Genomic DNA, 14,175 nt, shown 5'->3' on the forward strand with positions numbered 1-14,175 from the left:
TTAGTGTACAAATGGTGGGGAGAAGTGGGAAAAGCATGGACATCATAAAACTTCTAGATGCTGCCACACTGTTAAATTTCTTCCAGAGAAGACTGAGGCACTCCCGGGAGCCTGCTGTAGAGCAGGCATCCTCGTAGCACTGAAGTTCTTTGAAGTAATTTTCTACTTTCTTTTTATGCAGCTTTGAAATGAACCGCTTGGTGAGAAGCTTGTTGCAGTCAGTGATGCAGATGTCCCTGGAAAGAAATCAGGATTGTGGGAAATGCTGAACTTCAGAGTACTTGCAACATGTGAGCTGATGATGGGACTGGTTAGCCAGGGACGATGTAAGAAGGGATAAAGAGGGGAAAGCTTCTCTGTAAGGACAGTAATTGAAGTTCTTGCTATGTAAGTAAGCGTGTGTGCGTTGGGAGCGGATCAGTCAGTGAATTGGACCAGGAATCTTATTTAGCTGCCCTGGGTCACTGAAGGTGAGGGTCAGTGCTGTAGTCCAGCAGCCTTTGGGAAGGACATTGACAGCTACCACTGCCTCACTGCAGGGGGCGGGGAACGGCCTTGCTGAGGGACGAGTTGCGCATCCTCTGGTGGAGTTTCTCAGTTGTTTCTTCTCACAGTGTTTTGATGGTTCTCAGCTGAGCAAGAGGGTACTGGCTTTTAGATAGGTTATGGTATTATCCTGGGCAGTTGCTGTTTCCGAGGGATTCATCGGTACCTATCCTGGAGAAAAAAAGAAGTAGTTTATGCCTGTAATATGCAAGTCTATTCTAGCCATAAACTGACCCATTGCTTGCCAGAAAGGCCACGGTTCTTACAGAACTTGCCTTCCCCAGGGTGGCATTTACCCTTTGAAACGAGCTGTAACCCAGTGTTCCTGTCCCTGAGAAGTCACAGCTCGCGCTGGACAGCAAGTCCCACCAACCCACACGTAAACCCTCAGCCGCAGGCGCGAGCAGACTGCATGCCTGCTTCTCTGCACCCGTTTGAGACCTGCCACCCGCAGCGGCTAGCGGGTGCGTGAAAACCCTGAGCCACCTCACTGCTGCGCCTGGAAACAAAGGCAAAACATATGGTTTAGCATCCGCCTTAGCTGTCACCCTGACGGCTCTTTCAGGCTCCTGCCCAGGTGCTTTTCCAGAGGCTGCCACTGAGACATGGAGCCTGCTGCTTCACTCTCCTATTTTATTAGAAAAACTGTTACTAAAAGAAAGCCAGCTGTATCCTAGGCTGCATCCAAAGCAGCGTGGCCAGCAGCAGGTCGAGGGAGGTGATTCCACCCTTCTGTTCCATATTGGATAGACCTGACCAGGGGTTGTGTCCAGCTCTGGGATCCTCTGCATGGGAAAGACATGGAGCTGTTGGAGAGGGTCCAGAGGAGGCCACAGAACTGGTCTCTGCTGGGAGCAGTGGGGTCACTCGGCCCAGGGAAGGCTCCAGGGTGCCCTTCTGGTGGCCTTTCAGTACTTTAGGGGGCTTGTAAAATAGATGTGGACAGACGTATTATGGCCTGTAGCGACAGGACAAGGGTGACTGGTTTTAACTAAAGAAGGGGCAGATTCAGGCTAGATACATGGAATAAATGTTCCACCCAGCAAAGCGATGCCCCAGCCCAGCAGCGTTCAGGGTCCGGTTCGAGAGGGCTCTGAGCAACCCGGTCTCGTTTAAGGTGTCCCTGCCGGCGGGTGAAAAAACTCATCGAGCGCTGCCAAATAGTTTTTGACATTGCCAAGTGACTGACCCGCTCGGGGTACGGGGGGAGGGGAGCAGGGGCTACCGGTGCGCCGCCGCCGCCGCTAGGTGGCGCCGCCCGCCCGTTGGAGCCTGCGCTGGGACCTGGGGCACCGGCAGGGATGCGGTACCGGCACCGGGGGAGACCACGGGCACGGGAGGGACCAGGGGCACCGGGGAGGACCCGGCACCCGCAGGGACCCCGCGCACCAGGGGGGACCCGGCACCAGGAGACAGAGGCACCGCAAGGGACCCCGGGCGCGGGGCATCACTCCTCGTTCGGGAGAACCGTGGGCGCTTGGGTGCGCAGTGGGGTGAGAGGCGCGTAGGAGCGAAGCGGGGAAAAAGAAGGAGCAACGGAGGGTTGAATAGCGCCTTTAAATTACTGCTGACACCTCTGTTCCAGCTCCCTAAAATCTCAATCAACAACCCATTAGAACTCAACGGGAGTAAAACTAAATCCTCGTTTAAGTGTATTTATCCGCTCTCTTTTCTCTCTTTCAAATGCTAAATCCATTTCAGCATATGCCCCTTCTTTCTCTCGCTTTTCTCTAAAGACTGGCAGCCCGTACTACTCTTGTAAATATGAAAGATGCTAATCATATGACATATCACGTCTCAGTCGGAGCCTGGAATAAAGCCTTGAGATTTGGGATCATTGCCTCCAGACAACAGCTTCATCAGCCGGAAAGTTGGTTTTTTTCTCCTTTCCTTCAACTCTCAATCCCTTCTTTGTCTGGGGGAAAATGCAGCCAACTCGAGCCACCCCGGCCATATGGTTCACTCTGTGTTTTCTTAGTTGAATCCTGAATTGTTTGTGACTTGCGAAGGGTTTTTTTTTTTTTTTTTTGGAAGTGTGTATAAAGACATAGAAGAGGCTGCCCATACCGGAGAGGCTTTGCAGGGTTACTACATGTTCTTCACGTGTTCATTTCACACACTCCTTCTGTAGCAACTTCACCGCTCCCGCTCCACCCAAGAGCCAAAAGGTGCAAGCCTCGGGCGTGCTTTTTAACGGCAGCATGACCCATTCTGGGGATCTTGTTCTTTTTCCTTTTGGTGGATGGAAATGCCGCCTCAAAACGTGATTTGTTTTGTCCGTACTCATCCGCAGTCCCGTTTGAATCTGTGGTGTGTGTGAAGCAGTTATCTGCTTACTAGCAAATCCCTTCTAGAAATGCCTTGACTAAGAGAAGCCCCGAAGTATTCTGCGTGAGGAAGAGTGGCTTTTAAGACCTGTATAAATTAGGAGCTGAATGAGTTCAGTGCGCTCGAGTTTGGATAGCCCCCTGTTTGATAGCAGCCTGCCAAATTTTCTTTCTCTCTTTCCTTACACAAACCCCCAAAAAGGCCCTTTCACCAAATCATTAAATTCTACAGAGGTGGTCAAGCTAGTCCTGCTTTTCAGGCGTTCGAGAAAGAAAAGGGTCCTTGAAGTTTAGAAGATGCCCAAGGAAAACTCATTGAATGACATCAAAAGAATGAGTTTCCATAGCTGTTGAAGCACGAGAGCTGTGTAGCTGCACAAAGGCGGGTTGGGGCAGTAGGACTGTCCCACTGCTCTATCCCAGCACAATTGGGTCACTGAAATAGGGAATTAATTACCATTGGAGAGTGGGCAGCCCATTCACCACTGGCTGAGTTTTATTAAACGCCAATATAAATAACAAAACAACTCTTGTGGCTGCACTATTCCTACACGCCAAAGGAAGGATTATGTTGGGGATTAACATCTTAAAGTCTATGAGACTTTCTGACTCAAGGCTCGGAGCTGGTAATCGTATTTGTCTCCTGGTTCAGCGATTAGTGCTCTCCCTCGCGCACCTTCGCCTGGATGGCCAATGTCCCTTTTTGCAGGCACTGGGTTTTTCACACAATCGGCTGTTCTTTTCCCCACATCTATAGAAAAGAATAAGAAAACTGAAGCGTGTTCACGCGATCCTCAAGCTTCTTCTCTTCTTCATGGGAAAGGAAGGCACCGGCAGCCTTTTTTCACAAGGGGGGGGAGGCAAACCCTCTTGGGGGGGGGGGGACCAGGCAAGACTCGGGACAGCAAAATCACTCCACAGGCCTGCACCTGCCATGCAAATCTGCCAGGAACAATCGGCCCCCGACAAGGGGCTTGTCCGCCCAGGGCAGGGGGGTGCTAGGGAAGGATGCTGGGGCAGCACTCTGAGGGAGAGACCCCTCCTCACCTTGATCCCAAAACAAACTCCAGATTTGCTAATGTGGCTTGGGAGTCGGGGGGCTGGTTCCTGCCCCTCCCTGCAGCCCTTTTCGCTGCAGTGTGCACAGGGGGGTCAGGAAGGACCCGGCTTGGGGCGAAGGCAGGGACACAACCCCACAACAGCCTGATTTCTCCCCTCCACAGAGCACCCTGGTACCCTGCTGTGTGGGGGCATATTCTGACCCCCAGTTTAAAAGCCATCCCGCTCGCGGGGTTTGTGGGTGCTGCCATAAGGCTGGGCGCCCCAGAATTCAGGGTGCAGGGGGGACCCTGGTGTGGGCAGCTCTGGTCCCCCCAAACCCTCAGGAGACCCACAAGTGGGTGTGAGCGAGACAGCACTGGGAGGGGTCAGGCCATCCCGCCCCTGCAGCACTGTCCCCTGCCTTTCCCCGGGGGTGTCACGCCCCCGTTCACCTGGGGCAGGCAAGCCATTAATGCTGGCTCACGACTTGTGAGGTCGAAGTGTGGATGGGCTGTATCCAAAGGTCTCTCAGCAACACAGACCCTAAACTTTAAGGGCTACTGGGTCGCCTCAGAGTTCAATCTTCTTACAGCAAACAAAGCCTTTCTGAAGGTCTCCCCCTCTCCCGCACACAAGCTCAGTGTCCTTTATTTCTGGGCTGTGTGATAAGCTTAAATCATTGTGCTCCCATTTCTTGATCGTCGCCTACTTTGGGCTTTTGTTCCCGTAAAGTAGGATTGAGTCTGGCAAAGGGGCTGAAGTTGAACAGTTTGACCCTTGGAGGACAGTTCAGGCAGTGGGCAGCAGCAGCAGCAGCAGCAGCAGCAGCAGCACTCCCGCTCCCCCCGCTGCTCCCAGCCCCGTGGCTCTCGGCAGAGCAGCTCGACCCTCGCTCCGCCGGGGCCGGCCGCAGACCACACAAGCGCCTCTTGGACCTGCTGCACTGGGAGGGTTGTGAGGACTCAGTAGCCAACTGATCCTCAGTTACCTCGTGCTCAGCCCTGCGGAGAAAACCACTGCACCGCGGCAGGCTGGCGGCAGGAATTGGGCTGAACCCCAAAAAGGCTTGTAACACCCAAAAAGGTGTAACCCAATGGGTTACACGCCCCGGGTCTGGAAAAAGCTGGGCTTGTGCCCTCCTGCTGCCCCCCAGCACCGCGGCCGCTTTCCCCACTGCTTTGCCGCCTCCGCCTAACGTCTCCATCGCTTTCACAGGGGTGACAGAAGGACAGAAATCTCAGTAATCCAGGTGGGGGCAGAGGGCCAGGCCGGTCCAGTCACAGGTGACTCTGCTCCGCGCTTTAAGATGCTGAAAATGAAAGAATGTCCCTTTGTGTCACTCTGCCAGGATGTCGGGGGGACCTACAGATCTTCCATTTTTCAAAAGGAGGCGAGAGTAGACTCCCAGAGATTTTCTAATAGATGGGCTAAATCATCATAGTGGGCAGCCACTGATGTTAGAGGACGTATCCAGACACAGTCCTTGGCTGTAGAACGGCAGCACATGGAGCCAGGCTGTGAAAGCCAACCCTTGAGTACACCGAGCACCATTCGAGGCAGCCGCCCGGCTGCGATCGCTCTCGTGGGGAGTGAGACAGGCCACAAACTCAGCACAAGCAAGGGACTGAGCCATGTGCGTGTTTGCAAAGTGCAGGGTGAGAAGTTGGCTGAGATTTTAAGTCTTTCATCTATTTTGGGCTTTTTTCACCACCACCAAAATTCTGTTTCAAAACCCGACTCCCCAAAAGTGCCTCAGTGAGGGAGTTCCCACACGGGGAGGACACCACTCCACCCTCCGTTTTTTGTTTTGTACATCCTCGCCGTCATTCCTTCCCCATCGTTCCTTCCCCGTGGGTCTATCAGACAGAGTGAGCCTGCTGACCCCAGGGGCATGTCGCCAGGCCCAGCTATTCACTGGGGCTTTCTGCCCCGGAGGGTGGTCTGGAAGAGAAGCGGGGAGGGGGGTGGGGAAGGCTTTCCCGATGGATTGACAAGTTGTGGTGTTGTTTTTTTTTTAAAGTCTTCTTGAGCCTATGTTGTGTCCAAGAATTGCGTTTGACAGCTCTGAGCAAGGACCGCAGCCCATGCGCTGGGACCACAGCTCTCCTGACTGCCAAACCACGGAGGGACATGGCTTTTCTCCCCTCAGGCTTGTCCTGCTCCTCACAGAACCTGCTGCAAACACAGGGGAAGGGGCAAGGGCAGCCCAGGGCCGTGCCTCAGCACCCGGCTTTGGGGAGCAGATGCACCCCAGGGGCACGCTGCCTCCAGGGCAGAGCGGTACCACTGCTGGCAGCCACAAAGGCAGCTTCCCCCCACCCTGGAAAAGTTGTGTATTCATTGTGTGCCATCCAAAGCTCCTCTGCTGTCCCTGTCCCCGCAGGGGTCTCCCTCCAGCACCCACCTCTGCCATCCCCCAGGGCTGCAAACCATGGCAGATGCGCTCAGAGAAGCGCGGCATCACATAGGTTGGGAAGGAGCTGTGAGCCCAGCGAGCCCACCGCTGACCATGGCCCCAGGTGCCGCATCTGTGTGTGTGTTAAACCCCCCCGGGTGGTGACGCCGCCCCCTCCCCGGGCAGCCTGTGCCCATGCCGGGCCACCCTTTCCCTGAAGACATTTTTCCCCATATCCAGCCTAAACCTGCCCTGGCGCAGCCTGGGGCCGTTCCCTCTTGTCCTGTGGCTTGTTCCCTGGGAGCAGAGACCGACCCCCCCTCACAGCCCCTGTCAGGCAGCTGTGGGGAGCGGTCAGGCCCCCCGAGCTGCCCCCCACTCCAGGCTAAGCACCCCCAGCCGCCCCCATCAGCCTTGTGCCCCAGCCCCTTCCCCAGCCCCCTGCCCATCCCTGGGCACGCTGCAGCCCTTCAGTGTCCCCCGTGCAGCGAGGGGCCGAGCGCGGGGTGCGAGGTGCAGCGCGGGGTGCGAGGTGCAGCCCCCGGTGCCGAGCACAGGGCACGGTCCCTGCCCCGGCCCTGCTGGCCACGCTGGCTCTGGCACAAGCCAGGCCGCTGCCGGCCACCCGGGCACGCCGCTGGCTCACGCCCAGCCGGCATCAGCCGCCCCCCCGGTCCCGTCCCGCCGGGCAGCTCCCCGGCCCCCGGCCCGCAGCGCGGCGTGGGGCTGCGGTGCCGCGAGCGCAGCGCTCCCAGCACGGCCCGTTATTCCCCACGGCCCCCCATCCCCCCAGGGAGCGGGGTCCGGCGTTGGGGACCCCCCCCCCGCTCCCGCCACACACACACACCGGGGCGGGAGGTGCCGCCGCCGCCCCTCAATGAGAGGCTGAAAGGGAGCCGGCTCCGGCGCGCGTGGCGCGCGGGGCACCCTGATTGGCCAGCTGCGCCTCGCGACCCCCCCCCGCCATTCATTAAGAAATTAGCGGCACGCTCCAGCCGAGCGCGAGGCACCAATGGCGCGGCCCCGGCCCCGGGGGGGCCCCCGGCGCCCTCCATTGAGGCGCGGGCGGCGCGGGCGGGGCGCGGGGGCCCCGGGGGCAGGTTTGATTGTTCCCCGCGGGGTATATAAGGGGTGTTAAGGAGGGTCGTGTGCCAGACACGCAGCCGCCGGGCCCCGGGCAGCTCCGCCGCTGCCGCCGCCGCCCCGGGGCGCGTGCCAGCGCCGCGCCCCCCCCTCCCTCCCTTCCCCTCCCCCCCCGCCACCCCTCCCCTTCTCCCGCCCGCCCCGTCGAACCGTTAAACCGCGGCCGGGCCGGCCGGGCGAGGGGTGCCGACCGGCGGCAGGATGCTGGTGAAGGCGGAGAGCCTGGCGCCGCCGGCCGAAGACGAGCTGCTGCTGCTGGGCCTGGCCTCGCCCGCCCCCTCGCCCTCGCTGCCGTCCAGCGCGGAGGAGGAGGAGGAGGAGGAGGAGGAGGAGGAGGAGCAGCAGCAGCAGCTGCGGGCGCTGCGGGCCGCCTCGCCGGCGCGGCCAGTGGAGGCGCCGGGGCTGCGGCGGGCGGAGGGGAAGCGGCGGGCGGGGCGGTCCCGCGGGGCCCCGCGGCCGGCCCGCACGGCGGAGACGGCGCAGCGCATCAAGCGGAGCCGGCGGCTGAAGGCCAACAACCGGGAGCGCAACCGCATGCACAACCTGAACGCGGCGCTGGACGCCCTCCGCGACGTGCTGCCCACCTTCCCCGAGGACGCCAAGCTCACCAAGATCGAGACGCTGCGCTTCGCCCACAACTACATCTGGGCTCTCACCGAGACCCTGCGGCTGGCAGGGGCGGCGCGGCTCGGCCCCGAGGCGGCGGCGGGGCCGGGGGGGGGTGGCCCCGTCGAGGGCAGCCCCTCGCCCGCCTCCTCCTGGAGCGGGGGGGCCGCCAGCCCCGCACCCTCCGCCTCCCCCTACGCCTGCACTTTATCGCCCGCCAGCCCCGCCGGCTCCGCCTCGGACGCCGAGCACTGGCCGGGCCGCTTCGCCCCCGCCCCGCCGCCCCGGCGCTGCCTGTAGCCCGGCCCGGCGGTGCCGGGGCTCCCCCCGGGGCTCCCCCCGGGGCTCCCCATCTGTCCGCTTCCCAGGGCGGCCGGGGCGGCGGCACCTGCCAAAGCAAACCTGCTTGCTCTCGCCGATGTGCACTTTGTCCCGTTTCCCAGATCTGTCACCGGGGCTTTTGTGTCCCCCATCCCCTCGCCCCCCCCCCCCCCCCCGTGCCATCTGTCCCTTATGATTTATAGGCGGGGAGGGGGTGGGAAGGGGGGAAAAAAATAAATTGTTTTGCTAGGGGTCCGGGTTAGAAGTCATTGTATAATTTGTAGGCTTTGTGAGGGCTGAATGCAAGCGTGGAAATTTAGGCTGAACTCTCTATCAAAAGAAAAAAAAAACGTAGAGGAAAGGCGGGGGGGGCCGGGGCATGGGGAGGGGGGACCCCCTCATGCATTATTTATTTCGACCTTTAGGGGACGAGGAACTCCCCCCTTCTTTCAGGAGATTAAAAATAAATCAACAGACTGAAAACCTAAACAGACACGGAACATTACAGCGATCAGCCACACACGTGTTCACATTTATTTATTGTAAAGACAGATTTCATGGAAAAGATGTATTTTTTTGTATAATTTACAGAGTTTATTCCAGTATGTATTTACAACTGAAGAGCAAAGGGATTGTTCTTGTGATAAAATATAAATAAAAATCTCTAATTTTCATAACTTTCGGGTCGTTGCTTTTGCTGCTTTACGTGCCAGCGGCCGGCACCCATCCTTGCCCCTGGTGAAAGCCAGGATCTGACAGGAGCTCGCAGGGCCTTGGGGTGACAAATGCCCCCCCCCCCCCCAGCAGGTAGCTGGTGACAGCCACCTCTGCAGGCAGAACCATGGCAGCGCTCAGGGCCACCGGAGCTGCTGTGGCCCCAGCAGGCTGACTGACGGGCAGTTCAATTCTGGAAATTTCCTTTGACTTCTTACAAGAACCCCCCTTTTTTCTGCAGAGTAAGAGTAAGACTGCGCTCTTGGGGATGGCAGCTCACCACTGGGGTGGGGGTGGAGCAGGGAGAGAAGTGGATCCGAACCAAGGAAAATCTCCTGGGTTTCCAGCCAGGCGGAGCCGCAGGCTGGCTTTAGAGGGGACGGGCACCATCAGAAAGACACACATGGCTCAGTCGCTGCCTCTTGTCGTGGCGTTTCATTTCTGGTCTTGGGTTCCTCATGTGGCTGGTAGCACAGTGTGTGTGTGTATATGTATATATAAAGTCAGTCTGGTGGAAGTTTACCGACAGTGTCACTTGTGCCTCTTTGTACAGAAGACACTGCACAGCAAACACTGGATGGATGGATGGATAAACTGCTCACTGCACCTCAGGCTGATGGCTCCTGGATTTCACAGACAAGGCTGTAGGAAAGAAATGTTACTGAGTCAAGAAAAAAAAGCAGCATGGGTTTAAAGAGGAACAGTTTCTCTGTCTCTCCGAGGGGTGGATGAAACTCAAGGCACAGGCAAGTCCAGGGGGTTGAGTTCGGTCATGGCAGGCAGCCGTGCTCAGCGTGGGTACCAACAGCACATGGCCAGGGATGTCACGACTCAGGGGGGGGGGAGATGCTGGAGGCCGCCACGGCCCCTCAATCATTGCCCCCATGCGCCCGGGAGCACTTTGTGACTTCTGGGTACAAACACCTGGAAATCATTAAAAACAGGCAGAGGCGCCTGAATGTATTAATTAAATAAAATGTGCAGCACATGAATCCCACCCGGTGCCCCCTGGATCCTGGGAGCAACGTCCCAGAAAGGGGTGGGGGTGGGTGGGTGGAGGGGGGAGAAAAAAAACCCCACAAACGTGTGAAAAGAGAATTAGTGAAATTAGGTTAGGCCAATAAAATGTGCGGGGGTTCGGCCTCCCCCCAGCCCCGCAGCCTCGGGCAAGCAGCGCTATCTAGCCTGATCTATTGTTTCCCCCCCTGGCAGGGGGGTTATTGTGTGATAAATAATTCCTTAAAAAAAAGTGGGCGCATTTGCATAATCACTGCTTTGATGTGGCCAGCAAGATGAAGCTGTGTCCCCCAAATCTGCCACGGGCCAGAAGGAACAAAACAAGAGGGAGCCTTTCAATCCGCTGGCAGTGTGTGGGGCAGCCCGTCGGGAGCGGGTTTTTCACTCTCGCTCTCTTTTAACGACCCCTTTTAATGATTAAACTCCAGGAATGCCAAAAAGAAGGCTAGTGCCTCGCTCGCCCTCTCCGTCTTTTCTGGTCGGGTCTCATTGTCCTTCCCCGTTTCTCTCGTGCTTTTAAGAGGCGCTGGAGTAGGTGCCTTCGGCTCTTCAAAGGCCGGGAGGGATGGGACGTGCTTCTGCTCCCTTGGTGGCGAGCCAGAGCCAGGCAGGAGCCGGAGGGACGGCTCGGGTGGCTCAGCACCAGGATGCTCTCTCCAACGGTCCCCAGGGAGGGACGCCGGGTCTTGCCCGTTTCAGCATCCTTGGAGGTATTTCCTTCCATCCCAGGTACAGACCCTGTTAGCAGGAGCATTACCCGTCCTGCCAGGGCCACGGCAACAGGAACCACCATGGGAAAAAGCACAAGTAGCGTGGGAGGATGGGGCGTGAGGGCCAGGAGAGGGATGTTCTGCGGCTGAGTGCGGGGTTTAGGGTGGGAGCCATGCAAGCCAACCTTTCCTGGTCCCTGGGCAGGGCTGCCAGCACGGCTGGAGATGCCCTTGGAGGAGACGGGAGGCAGAGGCAGTGCTGGCCGAGGGTCAGCTGGAGAGGCCGCGTTCCCATTCACCTACATCCCAGTTTTAACTTTGACTGTGGCCAAAAGAGATTATTCCCCTCTTGCTTCCCTCTAAACCTGAAGGAGTTTATTTCCCTCTTCCCTTTTTTTTTTTTATTTCCCTCTTTTCTTTCTGAAGACTGATTTTTGGAGGTGATGGGAGATCCTGCCCTGACCAGAGCTGTGGCTCCCCAGAGCATCGGGAAATCAGCCCGTGGCTGCAGAGACAATCGCAGCCAACCTGGAAGTGGACCAGGGGATGAAGGATGGGAAAGCATCTCTTCAGATGAAGTGGAAAACCTGGAGGTGGTTTCCATGGCAGCACCTTGCCATAATAACACGTGTTTATGATCCTTCTGTGTGTTGTATTTTGGCATAAAAGCTTCTCTGTGCCGTCAGCACTGGAGGGGCAGCTCTATGGCCCCCAAGGGGGTTTACAGCCCTCCTTGGCATAAGAATAGCGACAAGAAGCCAAACTAGTGCCGGTGTGACAGCAGCCGCACCCCAAGGGCTTGCGCTTGCTTGCTTTCATGTCAGACATAAATCTTTCAGCGTATTGCCATAATTAAAAAGAGCGCTCCTGACACAGCCCTCATCTGGCTGGCGGCTCTGAAGCACAGCTTTCGCCCTCCCTCCTAGGCGAATGCTACAAGCCAAGGCAGAGAGCTGGCCACTCGGGCTCGGGCACCTCGCTGATGCTCACTGAGATTCAAAATGAAGGCAGAAGACCTGGGAGGGCTGAAAATTCAACTTGGGGAGCTTTCTCAGTAAAGCTGAAGACAGTGAGGCTCAGCATGAAGGGTCTCACTAAAGAAGCAAATTTCCTAATCCCTTATTCAGGTGCCTCGGGCTGGGGTTCAGGGTCCATTGCTCCTCGGGTTTTATTGGTTCGATTATTTTGTTGCCACAGTGATACTTGGGTATGCTGATGGTGAAGAGGTAATGCCGTTATGCTGGGAAAGAACCAGATGAGGGTTCACCTGCTACGGGCCATCCTGTGGTGCTCCCTAATGACTCTGTTATTGAAATGTATATGACATTAAGTAATTAAGCACACACTGGCTGGTTTTTTGACACTGGGTACATCAGTTATCGCCTAATGTTGCTGTAATTGAAAGGACTGGTCATCTGGGATATTAAACAGATACATCTTTTCTTACTTCCTCTAGGAAAGTGCGTACACCAGTCAAGGAGATTTAATGAGAGCCCACCCCAAAATATTTGTAAAATGTATTTTTGTGCATGTTTCTCTGCAGATGAAAAGCAAGACCCCACGCAATCTTCGCATTGCCACCTTCAGCCTTGGGACAGACAGTCCCCTGGCGGTCCCCAGCCTGGCAGCGCTCTGCTCCATCCCCCGGCTGCCCTTTAACTCCCCCCCAACCCTCTCATTTCCATTGCCGACAAGGCAAGTTTTGCCTTTCATCATTTCAGGCTGGAGAAGTCGGTGGGCACACACCTTCCCACTGCCTCGCCTCAGGCTCTGCCTTTCCCCACAGGCTGGGGTTGGGTTGTTTTTTCGTTTTTTTTTTTTTTTTGCAATTCACTACTTTCTCCTCGGGGACTCGGCCTTTCACTGGTTTCATTTGCTTGCTTTGTACATAGCGGGGCTAGTCCTCAAATTTCGGGCTCATACTCCTCAGATGGGAATTTCATAGTCTCTTCTCCCTAAACTGATTTAATGCCGAAAGACAGCGAAAGCTTTTAAGCGGATCTCTCAAAAAAAAATATCACCCTTTCATTTTGATGATGTTTCAGAAGTATTTCAGAGCAGCTGCTGGGGGAAGGGCCATCGCCATCTCAGTTCCCATCACAGCTGAGCTCCTCCAGCCTCCGAGGGTCCTGTTGCCCACCCTTGCACTCTGCCATGTTTTTATCACAGGTCCCCTCTCCGCAGCCACCTTGCAGAGCCCCGACCAGTGCAGGGGTTACAATGAGTTGGGGAGGGGGTTCGGTACCTGGGGGCTCAGGGAGCTGGCAGTGGGGCTACATGTCAGGGAAGGGGACTGGCACCCCGGGGGCATGAGCCACAAGTGGCAGCTGCTGCTCCAGCCATGGGGTGAGGGGAGGTCCTGGGGAGCCAGGAGCCCCCCGGGGGTGGGGGGGGATGCCGGCCGTGCTGCCCGGGGGGCTGCAGGTGGCTGGGGATGTCTGGGTTTGTGCCCGGCTCGCTCTCCCTGCCATGCTCTCATGGGACAGGGCACGTGTCCTCCAGGCACCAGAGGACATGGGTGGCAGAAGTGGTGCGAGTTAGGGGGTGGTGGAGAGGGGCACGGCCCTGGTGGGGGAAGGGATGAGGTCGGCCTGGCCTTGCTGAAAAGGCCGCACGTTGGTAGGGGATGCCAGCGCTCCCAGCACTGCCAGCAGGAGCGCATCCCAGCCTCGCACAGTCACAACTCCAGCCCTGAGGCGCTCAGCTGCTGCGGAAGCCTGGCAAAGCCCTCTTTCCCAGTTTGATTTCGGGAAAGGACCAGAACCAGATCCCAGATTCCAGCCCTCCTAGACAATGGGAGCGCTTGGACCCCCAGCTTTGCAGCCAGAGCCCTGGGCCCCCAGCTTTGCAGTATTTCTGCTGCTATTTGGGGTGTTGCTTTGCCTGGCGGCCATCAAGCCCTTGCGACTTGCTGCCCCCCCTCCCGCCTGTCCTGCAGGCTGCTCTCTGCCTGGGGAGGGGGCATTTTGAGCATTCTCTGGGGATGTCAACAGGCCGTCTGTTTCCCTTGGCTGAAGTAATCAGATAAACTCAGCGTGAAGGAATAAAAGTGCGCCAGGAGCAAGGCTAACGGTGACATAAATCTAAGCCGGTGTTTTTCAAGGCAGGCTAGAAAGCTTAGCAGGCGAGCCCGCCTCGGCAGCAAGCGGCTCGGCAGCTGCACCCAGAGGCACCTCCAAGCTGGTCCATGGTGGAAAGGAGCTACTTGGCCTCAGCCCATCGCATCAGCAGGGAACCAAGCAGCGTGAGCTGCCCAGGTGGCAGCGGGGGCTTGCCCTTGCAGACCAGTGTTTGGGATAAAGGCACGTGTCCCAGTGAATGTGAAGTGGCAATTCAGGATCTTGTGAAGTCCCAG

General features: G+C 57.4%; 1 protein-coding gene across 1 annotated transcript; it reads left to right on the top strand.

Moving 5' to 3' along the window:
- The first annotated feature begins 7,604 nt into the window (after window positions 1–7,604).
- Window positions 7,605–8,392, top strand: NEUROG2 (neurogenin 2). The gene has a single exon (XM_080373719.1). The coding sequence runs from the start codon at window positions 7,654–7,656 to the stop codon at window positions 8,356–8,358; it is 705 nt and encodes a 234-aa protein (XP_080229845.1). The 5' UTR covers window positions 7,605–7,653; the 3' UTR covers window positions 8,359–8,392.
- The last annotated feature ends 5,783 nt before the right edge of the window (window positions 8,393–14,175 follow it).

This window comes from Falco punctatus (assembly GCF_963210335.1).
Source record: "Falco punctatus genome assembly, chromosome: 1".
Classification (NCBI taxonomy): domain Eukaryota; kingdom Metazoa; phylum Chordata; class Aves; order Falconiformes; family Falconidae; genus Falco; species Falco punctatus.